The 22,941-nt window shown below is 52.9% G+C and overlaps 1 protein-coding gene across 5 annotated transcripts in view; it reads left to right on the forward strand.

Annotated features, from left to right (window-relative positions):
• LOC140393935 (F-actin-monooxygenase mical1-like) overlaps positions 1 to 22,941 on the forward strand; it is a 284,293-nt gene that overhangs the window by 185,402 nt on the left and 75,950 nt on the right. For 4 of the 5 annotated variants that reach the window (XM_072480591.1, XM_072480590.1, XM_072480588.1 and 1 more), the window contains 2 exons: positions 4,729 to 4,817; positions 17,442 to 18,681. The exons of the other annotated variant lie outside the window; for it this stretch is intronic. In XM_072480591.1, coding sequence (XP_072336692.1) covers positions 4,729 to 4,817; positions 17,442 to 18,681 — 1,329 coding nt within the window. The remainder of the gene's footprint in view (positions 1 to 4,728; positions 4,818 to 17,441; positions 18,682 to 22,941) is intronic. 5 annotated transcript variants of the gene reach the window in all.

Consider the following 22,941-nt stretch of genomic DNA (forward strand, 5'->3'; position numbering starts at 1 on the left):
GGCACTGGCATCATTGACCGCACATACTGCCACAACCCAGCACCCTCCTCACTCACCTCCTGCACCAGCACAACCCTACCATACACGGCACCACCGTCGAGCAACACAACATCTGCGGCACCTCGTTACTGTCGGTAGACCTCGACTTCCGTAAGCGGGTATGAACAATGCCATGTTGGATGATGACAACCCGCTCTGCGATGAGCTGTGAGCTACAGATCGCTACTGAATGCCTGACTCATGGCCATATCTGAACACCCCCCACCTCGGTGTCCCCCCTATGCGTCACGGATACTCCATCACATGTCCATGTGGGACAGCGGTCGTCGGAGTACTGCGGACGACGGCGTGTTTGGTGTTTGGGGGGGGGGGGGGTAATCCCTGCGCGATGATCGTCGAACACCACCATCACCGTGCACCCTCACGTGTGTGTGTGTCTCCCCCCCCCCCCCTTCCCGCACCCAGCACTGGAAAAGGACAGACGCATGAAGGTTTGGTGCAGCAACTTTAATTGTGACATTGAGTGACACGTGCCCTAGCCCATATAACTAATCCGTGCCCTGCACCCGTGCCAACTTACTAAGTGGCTAACATTTTGGCCTTACGAGCCCGACCACTACGTCACGGTGTTTCCCCAGACGGTACATCAGGAGTGGAGGCGGACTGCTGAGAATCCTGCCCTTCGACGTGGCTCCCCGTCGGCGCGCGTTTCCGGGGGCGGCCCGGCCTGGGTGGGCCAGGCTGCTCGACGGGCGTGCTGGATGGCGTGCTGCCACCCTCCTTTGCCCGCTGCCCACCCGATGCACCAGGGACAGGATGGGGGGAGTGTTCCGGTCCTTCCCTTGCTGTGGTTACCGGGACAGGCACTGGGACCTCCTCCTCCCTCGGGGAGCCCGGTGGCTCCCGGGCCTCTCTAAGGAACAGTGGTGCACGCGGAGGCAAGCCCCGTTGCACCACCGACACCTGGCGCTGCCAGTCCTGGAGGCCCGCCGTGGAATCGACCAGGGTCTGAACGTTCCTGGTGATGGAGCTGAGGAAGTGCGACATCCCTGTCAGGGACAGCGCTACCTCCCGCTGGGTCTGTGCGTCCCTGTGGCCAGAAGAGGTTGGAGCTGTACGGCGGCGGGGTGAACGGGCAGTTCCACGGCGGTGCTCATGTGGCCCTGGAGAACACAGTAAGGCACATTTTGTTAGACTCGCATGGTTGTATGTGAAGGGGTGGAGGGGGCATGGTGAGGGTTTGGACTGTGGGGCTGGTGCAGTGTCAGGCGGCGGGGTGTGAGGATGTGGACTGCGGGGGTGGTGCAGTGTCAGGTGGTGGGGTGTGAGGATGTGGACTGTGGGGCTGGTGCAGTGTCAGGCGGTGGGTTGTGAGGGTGCGGATTGTGGGGCTGGTGCAGTGTCAGGCGGTGGGGTGTGAGGATGTGGACTGTGGGGCTGGTGCAGTGTCAGGCGGTGGGTTGTGAGGATGTGGACTGCGGGGCTGGTGCAGTGTCAGGCGGTGGGGTGTGAGGATGTGGACTGTGGGGCTGGTGCAGTGTCAGGCGGTGGGTTGTGAGGATGTGGACTGCGGGGCTGGTGCAGTGTCAGGCGGTGGGGTGTGAGGATGTGGACTGCGGGGCTGGTGCAGTGTCAGGCGGTGGGGTGTGAGGGTGTGGACTGTGGGACTGGTGCAGTGTCAGGCGGTGGGGTGTGAGGGTGTGGACTGTGGGACTGGTGCAGTGTCAGGCGGTGGGGTGTGAGGGTTTGGACAGTGGGACTGGTGCAGTGTCAGGCGGTGGGGTGTGATGGTGTGGACTGTGGGGCTGGGGCAGTGTCAGGCGGTGGGGTGTGAGGGTGTGGACTGTGGGGCTGGTGCAGTGTCAGGCGGTGGGGTGTGGACTGTGGGGCTGGTGCAGTGTCAGGCGGTGGGGTGTGATGGTGTGGACTGTGGGGCTGGCGCAGTGTCAGGCGGTGGGGTGTGGACTGTGGGGCTGGTGCAGTGTCAGGCGGTGGGGTGTGGACTGTGGGGCTGGCGCAGTGTCAGGCGGTGGGGTGTGATGGTGTGGACTGTGGGGCTGGTGCAGTGTCAGGCGGTGGGGTGTGAGGGTGTGGACTGTGGGGCTGGTGCACTGTCAGGCGGTGGGGTGTGAGAGTGTGGACTGTGGGGCTGGTGCAGAGTCAGGCGGTGGGGTGTGATGGTGTGGACTGTGGGGCTGGTGCAGTGTCAGGCGGTGGGGTGTGAGAGTGTGGACTGTGGGGCTGGTGCAGAGTCAGGCGGTGGGGTGTGATGGTGTGGACTGTGGGGCTGGTGCAGTGTCAGGCGGTGGGGTGTGATGGTGTGGACTGTGGGGCTGGTGCAGTGTCAGGCGGTGGGGTGTGGGGGTGTGGACTGTGGGGCTGGTGCACTGTCAGGCGGTGGGGTGTGGGGGTGTGGACTGTGGGGCTGGTGCACTGTCAGGCGGTGGGGTGTGGGGGTGTGGACTGTGGGGCTGGTGCACTGTCAGGCGGTGGGGTGTGAGGGTGTGGACTGTGGGGCTGGTGCAGTGTCAGGCGGTGGGGTGTGGGGGTGTGGACTGTGGGGCTGGTGCAGTGTCAGGCGGCGGGGTGTGAGGGGGGGTGGGGGTACTGATGGGATGAAGGATTACATGCATACAGTGGATTCTCACTTGGAGCTCCGCCTCCGACCTGGCACGGCGCTACCTCCCGGCTGGCGGCTCCCCCAGCAAGGTCCAGTGCCTTTTGCTCATCGACGGTCAGGGGGTGCAGCTCAGGCGAGCCCCCTCCGGTTCCTGCACGCTCCCTGTAATTGTGAGCTGTCTTGCCCTTTGGGGGTGGGTGGGGGCGGGGGGGGGGGGGGCGTTGCCCGGCTGGACTGTCAGGGTACTTACCCTCGCTGCCCTCGTGAGGTGGTGCAGTTTCTTCCTTCACTGGTCTCCCGTGCGGGGGATGTGCCCCACAGCGCTGACTGCCGTCCGACCTCTCTCCATCCACGCCTCACGGTGCTGCTTGGCTGCCGGTGTCCACGTCTGGGGAAGAGGATGGCCCGGCGCTCCTCCACTGCCTCCAGGAGTGCCTCCAGGTCTCTGTCCCAGAAGAGGGGAGCGGCGCGCTGTGGCTCTTCCATGTTGGGCCCCGGTGTGTGTGTGTGCCGATCCGCGCACTTCCTTATAGGTAGCGGGGCGTCATCGTGCCGTCGCGCGATGATGCCGCCGTTCCTGCGCACCGCCCACCGCGTTTCTCACGGCGCCGCTGCTGGTCCCTTTTCAGCCTGTGAATCGGTCGCAGTGGGGGCCTGTTCGGGCCGTCGTGAAACGCGATGGCGTTCACGACAGCGCGGGCACTTAGTCCCGCAATCAGAGAATCGCCCCCATTATTTCACTCTCCACGGATCCTATCAGAGTGTTTCCCGGCATTTTCAGTTCTATTTCAGATTTTCAACATCTGCAATATCTTGCTTTTATTGTGTACCACAGAATTACTCAGCACTGCTAGTCATTTATCCGTAAGCCTCTTTGATTAAGATTGTAACCATTGATGGTGAGTGTGAATTAATTGCACAGTAGAGAACCTGGGCATCTCAACACAGTTTACAGTGAAATACAAGCAAATGTCCTCTTTGGAAAACCCAAAATTTCTTCACGAAAAGAGGAATGAAATCTGTATCTCTCCTCCATCCAGCTGTTGATGGTCAATTGAAAACGTCAATACTGAGATTGCTATGTTACCAATAATCAACGGTATTAAGGGTTACAGAACAGAGGCAGGTAGTTGGAGGTAAGATACAGAGCAGCCATGATTTCAGTCGATGGTGAAAGAAGCTTGAGGAGCAGAATGCTGTTATTATGTTCCTGTACCCGGTGGTGTAATCATGGCTGTAATCTAATCCTGAGTTTCAGTTTAAGGATGTAAACTGATCAAGCCATGACATTGAAGCCTTCAGAATACTGCCATGTGCTCTAGCCATGGAAGCTAAAGACAGTCGTCAGTTTTCTTTTGGTTAATGACAAGAGTTCCTCTTTCTATAAGACTCTCTCTTCTTCCCTTTTTGTGGATATCGCAGCACACAAACCACCTTCAGCCAGGAGAGTGGACAGTGAACTAGTTTCCTGCCATCTGCCACATGCAAGCAGCTCCTATAATTCGTACAAGAGCATTCCAGTCTGACTCTCCCACTCGACAGAGAAACGCTGGGCTGGAATTCTCCGGCCGTTGCGATTCCGCCAGCAGTGTACCTCCACCCGCAGGTTTCCTGGCAGCGTAGGGTGGCTTCACTGGGACATCCCATTGACAAAATGCGGGAGTAGAGAATTCCGCCGCCAGTGAACGTTGCGCCGCCGAGAAATACGCGGCGGGGGGACCGGAGAATCCAGCCTCTGGCCGCCATATATCGCTCCCCCCTGAAACCAGTAAGACGGAGAATTGCAAATGCAAAATCACATCCTGGTCGGGATTCTCTGTTGCGATTCCGCCCCACTGTCAGTGTTATCGAGGACGAAAAATGTGGTGCGTTGCTCGCTGGTGGCGGGATTCTCTACTCCCGTCGCATGTCAATGGGATTTCCCATTGAGGGCACCCCATGCCGCTGGGAAACCAGTGGAATGGGAATTCTGGCTCCTATCTCACTGAAACTACACATCCAACTTGCTGTACTGTCACTGGCCTTTATTCTGTAACTTAACAATTTAAAACAATATGAAGGTATAAAATAAGCTTCCCCCTAACTTATTCATCTAACTTTGTGATAAGGTCCTTATGAAAGTACAGAACATAGCAGAACGCCTGCTATCGGGCATCTTCCATCACGTGGCAGGAGCCCTTCACTGGATATGGATCAGGTATCACATTACCATTCTGCTCTTGCTATTCTTGTGTCAGTGCTTTGCAGCTCCATGTACTGATAATAAACGCTGAGAATACTAAATCGGGTCTGGCAAAATGAGATTTGTGAATGAAGAGAGTGCAGTGACACAGATTGATGAAGCAATTGTGTCACTGTTTAACAGAACACCAATCATTGAGAAGGCATTAAATTGCTCACCGCTTAAAACATCCATGTTTAAAACTGTCAGCTGCTTATACCGGCCTTAGCTTTTTGCATTACCACCAATTTCAAAGCTTCTGCTAAAACGTGTTATATTCTCCGCCTATTTTGCGCAGAAGTAGTTGAGTTTACTTGCTATTCCTCACCTGGTTAAGATGCTCTGAATTCACGACTAATATAAGTAAAATTTAATCAAATACCATTTCATTAAAATCAAATGATCTTTATGTGTACTTAAGCCCTTCTTATTCCATGAAATTTCCTTGCTTTTCTACTTCTGTTGTAGGCGGATTGAAGGATCTCATGATTTATCGATCATTCCGGATTTTAGAATGATTGATCTAGTTATATAATAGAGTACTGTAATTGTGCTATCCTGTTGCACCAATCATCGCATTTAGTGGGGAAATTGCGTCCGTGCCAGTGCATGGTCAGAAGCAGCGGACGCCAAACCTTCTCATTCCAAATTGAAATGACGTTATCACAGTTTGTGGAGTGGGAAAGTGTTTCTGAGGTGACGGGTGTGGTCAATTTAGGGCGGAGGTTTTGGAGAAAGCTGTTCCAGGACTTGAGCCTGCCCTGCGGTGATGGTGCTCCATTGTCCCGTTTCCCAACTGGTGCAGTGTCGCATTCTGAGAACGCAGTCCAACAACCAAAGTGGCGAGGCTGTGAGTGTTCTTAAAGGGACCACAACCTGAAGTGACCCTCACCAGGTTAAATATTAACAAAGTGCTGAATCAGTCACAGCATCCGGAACGTATGGTGAAGTAAATTAGTTTGTGCTTTCAAGAGGAGGTTTAGTGATCTGATTACTACAAATTCTAATTACAAGAAGGGGAGATTGCTACATTCTTATTAATGTATCTCGCCCTTCCCATGTCCCATTTACTTCTCGATTTATGCTCGATTTAGCTGTTGCATTGTTCAGTCATTTGAAATGCTTCTTGAACAAGATGCAGGGAGAACAGGCGATTCCTCTCTCTCTGCAGCCACTCATTTCTTTCTCTGTTGCAAACGATTTTGTTTCCCTTTACTTTGTTTTACATTAACTTCCTCCAAATAAAGGATGTGGTTACCTGTCCCATCATGGGTCGCAGTTATGCCTGTCTGTTTGTAGAGTATGTGGAACATTCCATGTTCCAGTCCTACTTGGGGGCCACTCTCTTTTTCTGCTACATTGATTTTTTTTTTTAAACACAATTCATTTTTTCTAATTAAGGGGCAATTTAGCGTGGCCAATCCACCTACCCTGCATATCTTTGGGTTGTGAGGGCGAAACCCACGCAAACACGGGGAGATTATGCAAACTCCACACGGACAGTGACCCAGAGCCGGGATCGAACCTGGGACCTCGGCGCCGTGAGGCTGCAGGGCTAACCCACTACTCCACCGTGCTGCCCCTTTTTTCTGGTACATTGATGATGGGTGTCGCTTCCTGTTCTAATCCGGAACCGGAAAGGTTAATTATTTTGTTTCCAATTTCCACCCTTCCCACCTTCACATGATCCATCTCCGACACCTCTTTTCCCTTCCCTGACTTCTCTGTCTCCATTTCTGGTGACAGTCTACTAATATTATTACAGCCCACGGACTCCCACAGCTTCTTCACCTACACCACCTCACATCTTGCTTCCTGTAAGGAGTCCATTCTATTCTTCCAGTTTCTCTGTCTCCATCTTATCTGTTTTGATGATCCCACTTTCCACAACAATGATCGGGCTGGATTCTCCAGTCCCCGGACGCATGTGTCCCTGCAGCCGGAGGTGGTGCACCATTCGCTACCAGCGATATGCTCTATTGCCGCCGCTGTCAATGGGATTTCCCATTGAAGCCACCCCACACCACTGGGAACTCCGCCAGCAGGGATGCACTGCCAGTGGGACTGGAGAATTCCGGTCACCGTCTTTGTCCTTAAACAAGGACTCGCCACTCCTACCCACACTACTGTGGTTGACAGGGCCCGCAACTGTATCCAACCCATTCCCCACACTTCTGCCCTCACCCCTTCCAGAGCCATGATACGGTGTCCATACTTTTCACCCCACCAACCCCCGCATTCAAAGGATCCCCCGCCACCATTTCCGCCACCTGTATGATTCCACCACAAAACACATCGTTCCCCTCGCCGCATCTGTCAGCATTGTGAAGAGATTACTCTCTCCTCAACACTGAGGCGTGCTCCTCTATCACACGCAACACCTCATCCTCTTCTCACGTCACCTTCCCTTGCAAACACAGCACGTAAATACTTGTCCTTTCATCTCTTCGAAGGCCCCAAACGTTCCTTCCAGGTGATGCAGCAATTTTCTTGCTGTACCTTCAATTCAGTCCATTATGCTGCGGACAATGCAGTCTCCTCTACATTGGGGAGACCGAGCACAGACTGAGTGACCGCTTTGCAGAACTGCACATCATCTTTCGATTAGGCATTTTACAGCCTTCTGGACTCGATATTAACCTCACACTATGAAGTCTGTCCTCTATTTTGTATTTTTTACCCCCAATGACAGTCTGTATCTTGTTCTTATGTGTTGCTTTCAAACTGCGTTGACCTTTACTCTGTTATTAAGACCTATTCTGGTCCAATGCTTTGTTCCTTTAATAATACCATTACCCATTGCCCTTTTGTCCCGTGACATCTTTGTCATTTTATCTCCCTCGCCTTCTTAATCTATCCCGAACTTTCTCTTGTGCTTCATCTCCCCCTTTTGTCAACATTATGAAAACCATCACATTCCTGTCCCCCTTCAGTTCCGAAGAAAAGTACTATTGGACTCGAAACATTGGGCACGACTTAACGAGAAAAGTTCGAAGTCCCTTATCGGGTGTGACTTCCCGGGTGCTTCCCGACGACTGTGCCGGCGAGACGGCGACCATATTTAATGGTACTTAGTACTGGAAATGATTCCCCACAAGCATCGTGGCGGAAATGGCTATCATGCCAGCTGATTCGCCTGGACCGTGCCCAGCTGGTCCCCACTAACCAGGGGAAGATGCTCATAAACGCTCACTCTGAACACTGTCCAGTCAACATACAGCCATGTCACCACGTAGACCTGCTCCACGCTTCGGGGATGCCGATCTAGCCAGGCTGCTGAATGTCGTGGAGGCGAGACAGGATGCCCTGTTGCCCCGAGGGGGCCGGCTGCAGGGGTAAGTCACACCGGCCCCCTGACATTGGTCCTACCTGCCAACACCCTTACCTCACCCACACCCCCCTCCCCCAACCAGTTCGCAGCTGGCACCTTGCAGCCCACACCCCCAGCATATTACCACACCTGTGCTCCAGAGCACCCTGGTACCCATCAGCACAACCCTTCCATGCACAGGAGCGATTATCACATATTCCACCTGCCATAGACCTCCCCCTCCCATGCATCAAGCGTGCAGCTTACAATGCCCTCTCTTTGTCCCCGCAGGAGAGGTTAGCGCATAATAGGGGGGAAAGGACCCAGACTGGCGGCGGGGTTCCGGACATCAGGGGCGGGATTCTCCGCGAACCGGCGGGGGGGGGGGGGGGCGGCCACTCCGGCGCTGAGGAGTGGCGTGAACCACTCCAGCGTCGGGCCGCACCGAAGTTGCAGAATTCTCCGCACCTTCAGGGGCCGTAGTGTTTGGCACCGCGTCAGCCGGCACGGAAGAGCTTGGTGCCATGCCAACCGGCGCCAAATGATCACCGCCGGCCAGCGCGAGTTGGCACATGCACGGGAGCGTCAGTGTGTGCTGGCGTCAACCCAGCGCATGCGCAGGGGGGTTCTTCTCCGCACCAGCCCTGGCGGAGGTTGACAGCGGCCGGTGTGGAGGGAAAGAGTGCCCCCCCACGGCACAGGACCGCCCGCGGATCGGTGGGCCCGATCGCGGGTCAGGCCACCGTGGGGGCACCCCCCGGGTCCAGATACCCCCCCCGAGGACTCTGCAGGTCGCCCGTGGAACCAGGTCCCGCTGGTAAGGACCTGTTGTGATTTACGCCAGTGAGACCCGCCGAAAACGGGCAAACGGGCGGCCACTCGGCCCATCGCGGACCAGAGAATCGCTGGGGGGGGGGGGGGGCGGGGGGGGGGGGGCGCTGCCAGCAGCCGCCGACCGGCACGCTGCGATTCCTGCCCCCACCAAAACCTCGGCAACAGAAAATTCGGTAGCCGGCGGGGGCGGTATTCACGCCGCCCCCCTGCGATTCTCCGACCCGGCGGGGGATCGGAGAATCCCGCTCCATAGTCCTCACTCTCTATGGGGTCACCTTCCAAGGGCATCAAAGGCCACAGGTTGTGAGATGCATTAGGCAGCCACCACCTCCAATGTGCATCCAAGGGACACAACTAGATATTGCAGCAGAGCATGGAGGCTTAAGAGGAATGAGGAAATCGGAGTGGGCAATGGGAGGGTTGGGAAGACTGGTACCATCTGTAGTTCGGGACAATGAGGGTTTCAAATGTTCACAATTAAACCACGTTAGATCTGTTATATACAAAGCCTCTGCCACGTTATTCGTCACAGTGGGTCGGCCTACACCCCCACCTCCTGTTACCCTCTGGAGCTGACCGACAAAGCCTCATCCTATGAGAAGCGGGGGAGGATGAGGGCTTCCCTAGCCCTCCGGGCATACCAGTCCATCCTTCCTCCGACAGCTCCCGTGGGTCCTCGCTGGGCTTGTCCTCCAGCAACCCTCCCTCCCCGCAGTCCAGCCCCCCCCTCGGACGAGGCCGCATGTCCCTTCTCCTCCTGCCCCATGTTGCTCTGCTGCTGTGCCAGGTTGTGGAGGGCATAGCAGACCACCACAACGTGGAAGACCTTCTGAGGGTGTACTGCCATGCACCACCAGAGCGGTCCAGACATCGGAACCGAATTTTGAGTAGTCCGATGCATCACTCCATGACAGCACAGGTGGCAACATGGGCCTTGTCACATCGGGCGTCCGCATTGGTTGTTGGCCTCTGCACTGGCAGCATCAGCCAGGGTCTCAGCAGGTACCCCTTAACCCCCAGAAGCCAACTTGCCATCCTGGGTGGTCCTCGAAGACACTCTTAAGAGTGTCCCAGGATGTAGCTGTCATGCATACTCCCTGGGAAGCGTTCACATACGTGCATGCTCCGGAGGTGGTGGATGCACACGAGTTGAAAACTCAGGGAGTGGAACCTGGCCCGGTTACTGAAGGGCACTTCCTGATGCCCCGATATGCATAAGGCAACATGCATGCCATCAATTACCCCCTGAACCTGGGGCACCTTGGCGATGGAGAATCGTGCTGACTGGGCACCTTGATGGGCTTGGTCCAGCTCAGAGTTTATGTAGTCTGCTGCCCGGGCATACAGGGTATCCATGACCTAACGGATGCACTTGTGGGCTGGAGTTTGGGAACTGCTGCACAAGTCCCCCTCGAGCCTGGAATGCTCCCATTGTATAAAGGTTCAAGGCTGCGGTGCCCTTGATGGCCACCGGGAGTGGGTATCCTCCTCCTCCACAGGGTGCCAAGTTGTCTTGTTGAGAAGTTGCATGTGCTGTCCGTCATCTCCTCGAACGGCCAACAACGCCTGTACACCTTGGGCCATCGCCGTCATCCTGGGTGTGCAGCGGCCCCCTGCACATGGCATACTGTCTCGAGCCTGCGTTGCCGCTGCCGCTGCTGATTTCTCCGGTTCAATTCCCGTACCAGCCTCCCCGAACAGGCGCTGGAATGTGGCGACTAGGGGCTTTTCACAGTAACTTCATTTGAAGCCTACTTGTGACAATAAGCGATTTTCATTTCATTTCATTCATTTCATCTGCCTGCCTAGGCTGCCACTTGCGGGGTCAACTGCATCATGTTGTTACGTATTTTATTATGATTCCAGACCAGACCCCAACCGTGGCTACGATACTGGACCGAAACTATTTATTTTGTAAAACTGTGCGGAAAGAATGCTTCACTTCAGAAGTGATTGCATGAAAAAAATAGGGCTTGGTTATTTTTAAAAGCAAATGTTATCGGCGGAATTCTACATTCCAGCGGCTACGTGCCGGCGCCAATGGAGAATCCGCTGGTGGTTTACGACAGGAAAATTGGCGTGAACCCGTCACCGATTCCGGTACTGGTGAGGGGCTAGCACCAGCGCCGTGTGAATCACCCGTGGATTGCGCGGAAAACGGCTGGACAATCGGCCGGTCCCAGGCCCCCGCATGCACAGGGCTGACGGCCTGCATCGGTCGCGCCGGAAAATATGGCACCAGTCATGCTGGAACCCTAATCCGCCCACCCCGACCCCACAGCCCACCCCCTGGATACCCCCACCAATCCCCCCAGCCCTAGCAGAGGCCACCCGGCCAGCGGCTCGGATCCCGGACGTGTGTGGCGGTGTTGGACGCAGTCCACAGTTGGCATGCCGGGTTCCGGACCGCTGGGACACGTGGCCCACGCTGTCGGGAACTCGGCCTATCGGGGGCAGAGCATTGTGGGTGGGCCGGCCGATGACACGCAAACGGCCTTGCGATTGCGCGCGGGCAGCCTCCGATGACGCATGTTTGGAGGGGGCGGAGCATCGGAAATTGATGTCAACCGGCTCCTGCCCCGATTCCGGCGTCGGAATCTATTCTCCGCCCGATCGCCGATCCCGATTTCGCTATCGGGCTGCGTAGAATTGAGCCCAATATTTAACTTTTTTTTAGCTTCTTACCGAAAAGAACAGCTTACATTTGCACCTTAACACGACTACTGAATTACCCATTAAACTACAAGAAAATAAACATACAGCTCTCAATCCAACTTAAACCAGCATGGCATAAAGTAATATTTGCATTACAGAACAAGTTGTGGCACTTGTTAGAACCCCTTCAGACTCTGGCTGAGTATCTTCAAATGGCTGCTTCAGCTGGGTTGTTTCAGCCCCTTGTCTTCACACAAGACTGTTCTGCTTCTAAAATATTATTACTCTTTTTCTTAAAACTTTCCAACTGGGAAAAAAAACTGCCTTTACTTGTGGTCCAACAAAAACAACGATGGCCAGATCAAACCTCATTTCCAAAAGCCTTTCTCAAAAACTGCTTTCTCGCCACAGCTTTCTCCAGAACTGCCTCTCTCCACAGCTTCTCAAAATGTTGCTCTCTCTTTCTGAACTCCACCCAGAAATGACCTCAGCTCCCCAAGCGAAAAAACAAATTAACTCTCCTGGGACATCCCTAGGCAAACCACTATGCATTAAACCAGACTGAAAAACACATTCCTTCATCAGTTTCACTTGCTGGCTGCTGAAATCACCTAGGTCCTACAGAACAGAACTCTTAAAAAAAATGACGAGGGCAACAAACACATTCTAACCCCAGGCTTTTAACCCTTACATTGGCCAATACATTTATAATCCAATTTATTTAAAATCTTCCAATCGTCACACTGTAAGGAATTGGAGAAGTTGAGAGACCAACAATCAATTAGGACTTGCACCCCGGGATCCTCAAAATCAGTCAAGCCTCCCCACCCTTATGTGTCCCGCCTTTTCTGAGTGCCATCCACCGAGCCAATTGTGCTGGAGGACCCCGCACTGCACATTCACCCCCGGCCATATCAGGAGCCCCTACGACGGCGTCAACACTCTGCCTTCAGATGGGAGAATCCTGCCCCACGTGTCACCCCTTGTAGGTTCCTCAACAGAAATGGAGGATAAGCCTGAGAATGTGTTGTCATGTCCAGAACTTTGCCGTAGAAATGATCTGTCCATCAATGCGTTTCTTGTTCCACGTATCAGTGCCATTCTCCATCCAGGATCCGCAGCTGTGCAGATCATCCCACACGGCCCAATCTCACCGGAAACAAATCCTGGCATCCGCATATTGCACTGATGCTCAGGGTGCAATTAAACATCCCTGACTTCCAGTGTGTTTAACCCGTGGTGATGTGCCAGTTACGTGCAACACTCACCAGCAACAAAAGTATCAGAAATCTGCAAAAGCATTTCTGCAACAATGTCATCAGGTGGCCCCATTTGGAACAATGTCATGCAGCAGGTTCCGCAGCGCCTTTTTGCTTCAAACTGGATTGCCTTCTGGACTCATACTCCCCCTGAGTTCGGTGTTCCAGGACCCAGGTATCTTATAAATTTTTTCTGTTCTTTCTGGCTACAGAAAAGGAAGGAAACAGCACAGCCGCCTCCTGGCATTTCCACAAGCAGCAAACATAATCAAGGGCACAACACGAAGGGCAGCACGGTAGCATCATGATTAGCACAATTGCTTCACAGCTCCAGGGTCCCAGGTTCGATTCCCGGCTTGGGTCACTGTCTGTGCGGAGTCTGCACATTCTCCCCGTGTCTGCGTGGGTTTCCTCCAGGTGCTCCGGTTTCTTCCCACAGTCCAAAGATGTGCAGGTTAGGTGGATTGGCCATGCTAAATTGCCCTTAGTGTCCAAAATTGCCCTTAGTGTTGGGTGGGGTTACTGGGTTATGGGGATAGGGTGGAGGTGTGCGTTTGGGTAGGGTGCTCTTTCCAAGAGCTGGTGCAGACTCGATGGGCCGAATGGCCTCCTTCTGCACTGTGAATTCTATGAATCTATGAATCTGCAGCTGTGAAGTGCTCACATAACTAATTTCCAATTCAGCTGTGCAGCCAGAGGCTGCTCACAGTCAGAGGGAGTTAAAGTGACCATCAGCATATAACCACAACCCCGCCTGTCCTGGAAGTGTTTGATGGGACAAACAGACAGCAGCTGCAGTTGCCCCTATCATGGGTGTACACAATTTGGGGGAAGGCCTGTAGGACCCACAGACACTGAGAACCACATCCCTCCCCAGCCCAGGGGCGTCCCCCGACCGATGGTGCCTAGCTCCCCAACCAGGCCCGTCTCCCCCAAGTCCAGGGTAAGCAGCTCCATTGCCTCGGGTGTACCATTTTTAAATAGGAGTGCTAACCGCTGGCCATGTGACCACTTGTCGGGCAGCCAGTTAGTTCCTGGGAGACCATTAGATTGTGCTTCCATCGCGCTAATGAGATGGAAATTGCCCCTAATTGGTCTCAATTGGTGTCTCGCCACGTCCGTGCGAGATTCGGAACCCGCCAATGGGGGTGGCCGGTTACACTGTGAACCAATTGGCGCTCGGTGCGGACCCCAATTTTGGCCTCTCCCATAATTTAACCAGCACGCCTGGATCTGTGTTGGGCACACGCGCCGTTAAATCACGCCTGTTACCTCTGGGACGAAATATCAGTTTGGGAGACTATGGGCTGGATTCTCCACTAGCGTGATTCTCTGCTTTGCTGGCGCCCGGGGGGTTTTCGGCGGTGGGGGGCTGCCCCACAATGGGAAACCCCATTGACCGGCCGGCATAACAGAGAATCCCGCCGGCGTGGCGGGGCGGAGAATCCAGCCCTGTGTTCTCCCACCGAAGCTGAATTGCACCTGACTGGAGCGCAAATGCGAAGCCCCCACACCTGGATTTTCTTGGTTCCCATCCCCCTCCTGTACGGCAGTTTGGGGGTGACCCATCGCGTCCCTCCACAGAGACCCTCTAAATAAAGGCACCCCCTACAGAGATCCCTTAAATAAGGAGACCCCTCCACAGACCCCCCAGAAAAGCGAACTCTGTCAGAAATCCCCCAGAAAAGAGGTCCCCTGGGTGGCATGATAGCACAGTGGTTAGCACAGTTGCTTCACAGCTCCAGGGTCCCAGGTTCGATTCCCGGCTTGGGTCACTGTGCGGAGTCCGCACGTTCTCCCCATGTCTGCGTGGGTTTCCTCCAGGTGCTCCGGTTTCCTCCCACAGTCCAAAGATGTGCAGGTTAGGTGGATTGGCCATGATGAATTGCCCTTAGTGTCCAAAAAAGGTTAGATGAGGTTACTGGGTTACGGGGATAGGGTGGATTTGTGGGCTTAGATAGGGTGATCTTTCCATGGGCCGGTGCAGACTCGATGGGCCGAATGGCCTACTTCTGTACTGTAAATTCTATGATCTGTCCAGAATGCGCCCAAAACAGAACCCTGTCAGGAAGCCTCAGAAGAGAGACACCTGTCTGAGTGGAAGTTGAAGATCAGTCCAGACAGAGGCAGTGAAAAAATTGCTGCTTTAATATTCACCTGGGCAATACACCTTCTGGCTCAGACACAGGTAGCATCATCTGTCAATTCCTGGAAAGAGAAAACCAACCAGCTGTGTTTAAACCTCTTCAGGGGCGAGATTCTCCGACCCCCCGCCGGGTCGGAGAATCGCCGGGGGCTGGCGTGAATCCCGCCCCCGCCGGTTGCCGAAGTCACCGGCACCGCAGATTCGGCAGGGGCGGGAATCGCGCCGCGCCAGTTGGCGGGCCCCTCTGCAAGATTCTCCGGCCCGGATGGGCCGAAGTCCCGCCGCTAAAATGCCTGTACCGCCGGCGTAAATTAAACCACCTATCTTACCGGTGGGACAAGGTGGCGCGGGCGGGCTCTGGGGTCCTGGGGGAGGCACGGGGCGACCTGGCCCCGGGGGGGTGCCCCCACGGTGGCCTGGCCCGCGATCGGGGCCCACCGATCCGCGGGCGGGCCTGTGCCGTGGGGGCACTCTTTCCCTTCCGCCTCCACCACGGTCTCCACCATGGCGGAGGCAGAAGAGACTCCCTCCACTGCGCATGCGTGGGAAGCTGTCAGCGCCCGCTGACGCTCCCGCGCATGCGCCGCCCGGAGATGTCATTTCCGCGCCAGCTGGCGGGGCACCAAAGGCCTTTTCCGGCAGCTGGCGGGGCGGAAATTCGTCCGGCGGGTGCCTAGCCCCTTAAGGTTGGGGCTTGTCCCCCAAAGATGTGGAACATTCCGCACCTTTGGGGTGGCGTGATGCCCATCTGATTTGTGCCGTTTTGGGCACCAGTCGGCGGACATCGCGCCGTTTCCGGAGAATTTCACCCCAGATCTTTGAGTTGGAAGCCATTCATTAATTTCTCTTTAATTTTATGAGGCTGTGATTGACAACTTCCACATGCACACAGTTGTCAACATTCTCTGTTCATCTTCCTTCATACTTGAGTAATTCTGAGTTGCTCTAACCGCACTGTTTACAAATATCAAGCTTTGATTGACAGGTCCTGGACCACTTCAAGCAGAGTTTTTTTTAAAGTTAAAGTGCCCAATCCTTTTTTTTTTCCCATCTAAGGGGCAACTTAGCGTGGCCAATCCACCTACCCTGCACATTTTTAGGTTATGGGGGGGAGACCCATGCAGACACGGGGAGAATGTGCAAAATCCACACGGACAGTGACCTGGGGCCTGGATCGAACCTGGGTCCTCAGCGTCTTGAGTCAGCAGTGCTAACCACTGCGCCACTGTGCTGCCCTGAGCAGAGTTAAATGCTTTCCAATCACCTCCCTTCAGGCTTGTGTGGTTTTAAAGTGTTCAGCTGGAAATTGATTGGACTTAACTGAGGCATAACTGCCTCCAGCCCTGTAGTAATTCTCGCCCACGTGATTCCCGGCCCAGAGAACCGAAGAATCAGGCGGGCCCAGAGAAAATGGTGCCCAGTCCGTAAAGTGGATGCAAATGCTCGCAATGATCCATATGCATTCTCCTGCTGGCAAGGGGTATGAACCCCGACCCGGTGCGGACGGGTGGGTGGGGGGGGGGTTGGACCATCGGAAACGGGTGCTGACCCCGGTTCCTTTACTAATGCTGCATTTCCCACCTCACCGGAAACTTCGCTACCGGCGACATCAGGCAGAGAATTTCACCCTCTGTTTCTCTCACCACAGATTTTCCAGCATTTTCTGTTTTTGTTCTTCCTCCAAGTTGAAAGTGTCATTCCATAAACTGCTACATCTCACTGCAATCTCAAGTTTGAATCATATCCTGGCCATCTAAACCACAACACTCTACTCCCCTCCTTCTTTCCTCTCTGATGCTGTCTCAGACTTTAAAACTCAATATTAGCAATGCCTAATCGCTTCTTCTTTGTCCACTTCTCTACTGTTTTCATCCTTTGCGGGATTCTATACAATGGACCTTGGCTCTTCACCTCGGCTTCCCAAAGTAAAAGAACTCAAATGTTCCCAATTTCGATGTCAGGAATAGAAAAGATTCCCTTGAATGAAGGTTAGCCACTGTTCAGAGTTGGCACATTTTGCAATTTGGATCAGATGGAAGGCATTTGAGGCAAATCACTGAGAGATTTCATCCCACTATGAACCCATTTCCTGGCCATCATTCACACGTTTCATATTTTCCTTTGGTAGAGTTCATCACAGGCCCAGACTATTTATCACTTCAGTGCTAGGCAAAGCTGACTGTTGTGCTGCAATTGATTTTTCATTAAACTGTTCCCACGCACTGTGTTAACCTCTTGCTCAAATAACTTCTGCATTGCCAGCTTAACTCACTAATAGGCTGCAAGCTGTAATGAATGAAGGCAGCTTCACCTGCTCTGAAGAAACCCCATTTCTAACCATCCATTTTGTTTTTTTGTTGTTGTTGTCATTTTCCCATTCTCCTGATAATCCACAGGATATTGTTTCCCATCTTATGGTAGAACATCAGTGGCCCAAAAGTGGGATCTGCATGGAATTTGGATCTAGCACTGATTCCAACTTTACTGCAGGGACTGAAGGGAATTCCATGGATTATAAAATTATTGCTGAACGAGCCAATGAAGCACATTGCCACCATAGTGAAGAATCTCCATCTCCGACGCCTAACCAATCTGCATCATGTGGTACAAACAAGGCTTCATCTTCCTCTGTTAAACCCCTGCCAATGCTTGATCACAGCGTCATGCCATCTGGCATCAAAGCAGAGAGTAACACTGAGAGATTTAATAATTGTCAGCAGAGGCAGAGTTCAATTACTGATAAGACCTCCTTACCATCACTTGAGATCTCTGAACCCCACACCAATGAATCTTCACTTTCACATTCTACCGAACCCTTACATCTGGAAGATGCCAACAGCACAACCGATCCGGTTGATTGCGAAGGAGCTTCCGCAAATGAACATCTGGGTTACATTCCTAGTCCAGTGGTTAAAGAGAACAGAGAGGATACCAAAAGGGAGTCGGAGTCTGGCTATCTTTCCAAGGAATTTGCTTCAGCACATCTTGATTTTAAGTTCGTCATGGACAAGGAGAATGACGATCGCAACACCCCAAAGAAGAAATTGAATCTTTCACCATCCCTAAGACACAACTTAGCCAGACTAAGTGTAACCTCCGAGTCTGATTCAGAAAGTCAGGAGGATGGTACACAGTCCAGCGTTCAGTCTGACAGAATACCATCCGGGAGCGCAAGGCTTCATCCAGGAAAGGCAGCAGCTTGCACCGGTGTAGAACCTGGGAACCCAGACCAGAAACAGAAACCACTGGATTACTCCTCACCAGTTCTGAGCACATCAAATAACAAAAGTCTCAAAGAGCAAGAGGGGAAAAATCAAGTTTATTGGGATACACACAGTCCTGACCTGAAGGACAGGTCCAGTCCAAATGCAGGTCAGCCCTTGCTTACCAAGAACAAATCAGAAGTCTCAAAGAATAAAGCCACGGGGGCATTAAAACCCAGTGCAAAGTCAACCAAGAAAAACTTGGCTTCAGAAACTCCAATTAAATCAAGATTAAAAGTTTTTTCTTTCACCAAACGGTTTTCTCGTGTGTCCAGAAAAGAGAAGGGAAATAAAGAGCAGGAAAACACTACTGCTCATCAACCAAAGGCAGAGATACCAGCAATCCAGTTGCCTTCTGCTCCTCAGAAGGAAGGTAAGGATTCTCCTGCCTCTTGTGTTTGTTTTTATTCAATTTTCTAGGGATGAAAAATGAAAATGAAAATTGCTTATTGTCACAAGTAGGCTTCAAATGAAGTTACTGTGAAAAGCCCCTAGTCGCCACATTCCGGCGCCTGTTCGGGGAGGCAGTTACGGGAATTGAACCATGCTGCTGGCCTGCCTTGGTCTGCTTTCAAAGCCAGCGATTTAGCCCTGAGTTACAATAGGGATGAGAGGATGGGCTGTTCTGTACAGTAACATTCAGTGGTTTGACAAACGCCATGCTCTTGTTGAACAGATTCATCAGTTCACACGAACTACTCGCCAGAGGAATTAATCATTTATGATGTTAGTCCACATGTGAGCAGAGCAATGCTTCTCAGATTCCAGACAGTATGACTAGTTTAGGTTTTAATTTCTGTTTATTGTGTATTCAAAGGAAAGGTTGTTGCATCAATGACCATCTCAAAAATGAGAGCTTCCCTGTGTGCGGAGAGGTAATAAATTCCAAATAAACATTAACCCAAAATAAACAGCGCAATTCATATCTAAGTAGGCATTCGTATATGGAGATCCGAATTTACCTCAGTCATTCGGATTACAAGCAATTTATACAAACCCAGGAGTGTGTATGTGATTCAGGATCTTGGCTCTGTGCTGTGCAGAGACCTGAGATTCTGAGCTGCTACCAGAGTTCAGCCCCAGAGAGAGACTATACCCACAGAGCTACACCAGAGAGAGAGACTAAACCCCACAGAGCTACACCAGAGAGAGAGACTATACCCCACAGAGCTACACCAGAGAGAGAGAGAGACTAAACCCCACAGCAGGAGCTATACTAGAGAGAGAGACTATACCCCACAGAGCTACACCAGAGAGAGAGAGAGACTATACCCCACAGCAGGAGCTACGCCAGAGAGACTATATCCCACAGAGCTACACCAGAGAGCGAGAGAGAGAGACACTATACCCCACAGAGCTACACCAGAGAGAGAGAGAGAGACTATACCCCACAGCAGGAGCTACACCACAGAGACTATACTCCACAGAGCTACACCAGAGAGAAAGACAGACTATACCCCACAGAGGTACACCAGAGAGAGAGAGAGAGCGAAAGGCTATACTCCAAAGAGCTACACCAGAGAGAGAGAGGGAAACTATACCCCACAAGGCTACACCAAAGAGAGAGAGAGAGACCATACCCCACAGAGTTACACCAGAGAGAGACAATACCCCACAGAGCTACACCAGAGAGAGTGAGAGACTATACCCCACAGCAGGAGCTATACCAGACAGAGAGAGACTATACCCCACAGAGCTACACCAGAGAGAGAGACTATACCCCACAGAGCTACACCAGAGAGAGTGAGAAACTATACCCCACAGAGCTACACTAGAGAGAGAGAGACCATACCCCACAGAGCTATACCAGACAGAGGAAGAGAGAGAATACCACATAGAGGTACACCAGAGAGAGAGAGAGAGACTACACCCCACAGAGCTACACCAAAAAGAGAGACTATACCCCACAGAGCTACACTGGCAAGACAGAGAGAGAGAGACTATACCCCACAGAGCTACTCCAGACCGATAAAGCGAGACAATACCCCATAAGAGGTACACCAGCGAAAGAGAGAAACTATATTCCACAGAAATTCACCAGAGGGAGAGAGAGACTATACCCCACAGATCTACACCAGAGCGGGAGAGAGAGACCATACCCCACATGGCTATACCCGAGAGAGAGAGAAAAACACTATACCGCATAGAGGTACACAAGAGAGAGACTATAACCCACAGAGGTAACGCGGAGAGAAAGAGAGAATCACTATACCCCACAGAGCAACACCAGCGAGAGAGAGAGACTATACCCCACAGAGCTACACCAGGAGGAGACTATACCCCACAGAGCTACACCAGAGAGAGACTTTACCCCACAGAGCTACACCAGAGAGAGTGAGAGACCATACCCCACAGAGCTACACCAGGAGGAGACTATACCCCACAGAGCTACACCAGAGAGTGTGAGAGACCATACCCCACAGAGCTACACCAGGAGGAGATATTACCCCACAGAGCAACACTAGAGAGAGATACCATACCCCACAGAGCTACACCAGAGAGAGACTATACCCCACAGAGCTACACCAGAGAGAGAGAGAGACCATACCCCACAGAGCTACACCAGGAGGAGACTATACCCCACAGAGCTACACCAGAGAGAGACTATACCCCACAGAGCTACACCAGAGAGAGACTGTACCCCACAGAGCTACAACAGAGAGAGACTGCACCCCACAGAGCTACACCAGAGAGAGTGAGAGACTATACCCCACAGAGCTACACTAGAGAGAGATACCATACCCCACAGACCTATACCAGAGAGAGACTATACCCCACAGAGCTACACCAGAGAGAGAGAGAGACTATACCCCACAGAGCTACACCGGAGAGAGAGACTATACCCCACAGAGCTACACCAGAGAGAGAGAGAGACTATACCCCACAGCAGGAGCTACACCACAGAGACTATACTCCACAGAGCTACACCAGAGAGAAAGACAGACTATACCCCACAGAGGTACACCAGAGAGAGAGAGAGACTATACCCCACAGAGCTACACCAGAGAGAGACTATACCCCACAGAGCTACACCTGAGAGAGACTGTACCCCACAGAGCTACACCAGAGAGAGACTGTACCCCACAGAGCTACACCAGAGAGAGAGAGAGACTATACCCCACAGAGCTACACCAGAGAGAGACTATACCCCACAGAGCTACACCTGAGAGAGACTGTACCCCACAGAGCTACACCGGAGAGAGACTGTACCCCACAGAGCTACACCAGAGATAGAGACTGTACCCCACAGAGCTACACCGGAGAGAGAGACTATACCCCACAGAGCTACACCAGGAGGAGACTATACCCCTCAGAGCTACACCAGAGATAGACTATACCCCACAGAGCTACACCAGAGAGAGAGAGAGACTATACCCCACAGAGCAACACTAGAGCGAGAGACTATACCCCACAGAGCTACACCAGAGAGAGACTATACCCCACAGAGCTACACCAGAGAGAGACTATACCCCACAGAGCTACACCAGAGAGAGAGAGAGAGACCATACCCCACAGAGCTACACCAGGAGGAGACTATACCCCACAGAGCTACACCGGAGAGAGAGAGAGACTATGCCCCACAGAGCTACACCAGGAGGAGACTATACCCCACAGAGCTACACCAGAGAGAGACTATACCCCACAGAGCTACACCAGAGAGAGTGAGAGACTATACCCCACAGAGCAACAATAGAGCGAGAGACTATACCCCACAGAGCTACACCAGAGAGAGACTATACCCCACAGAGCTACACCAGAGAGAGACTATACCCCACAGAGCTACAACGGAGAGAGAGAGAGAGACCATACCCCACAGAGCTACACCAGGAGGAGACTATACCCCACAGAGCTACACCAGAGAGAGACTATACCCCACAGAGCTACACCAGAGAGAGACTGTACCTCACAGAGCTACACCAGAGAGAGTGAGAGACTATACCCCACAGAGCTACACTAGAGAGAGATACCATACCCCACAGAGCTACACCAGAGAGAGCGACTATACCCCACAGAGCTACACCGGAGATAGAGCGAGAGACTATACCCCACAGAGCTACACCAGAGAGAGACTATACCCCACAGAGCTACACCAGAGAGAGAGAGAGACTATACCCCACAGAGCTACACCAGAGAGAGAAAGAGTCTATACCCCACAGCAGGAGCTACACCACAGAGACTATACTCCACAGAGCTACACCAGAGAGAAAGACAGACTATACCCCACAGAGGTACACCTGAGAGAGAGAGAGACACTATACCCCACAGAGCTACACCAGAGAGAGTGAGAGACCATACCCCACAGAGCTACACCAGGAGGAGACTATACCCCACAGAGCTACACCAGAGAGTGTGAGAGACCATACCCCACAGAGCTACACCAGGAGGAGACTATACCCCACAGAGCAACACTAGAGAGAGATACCATACCCCACAGAGCTACACCAGAGAGAGACTATACCCCACAGAGCTACACCAGAGAGAGAGAGAGACCATACCCCACAGAGCTACACCAGGAGGAGACTATACCCCACAGAGCTACACCAGAGAGAGACTATACCCCACAGAGCTACACCAGAGAGAGACTGTACCCCACAGAGCTACAACAGAGAGAGACTGCACCCCACAGAGCTAC

The sequence above is a fragment of the Scyliorhinus torazame genome, chromosome 17 (genome assembly GCF_047496885.1).
Source record: "Scyliorhinus torazame isolate Kashiwa2021f chromosome 17, sScyTor2.1, whole genome shotgun sequence".
NCBI lineage: Eukaryota > Metazoa > Chordata > Chondrichthyes > Carcharhiniformes > Scyliorhinidae > Scyliorhinus > Scyliorhinus torazame.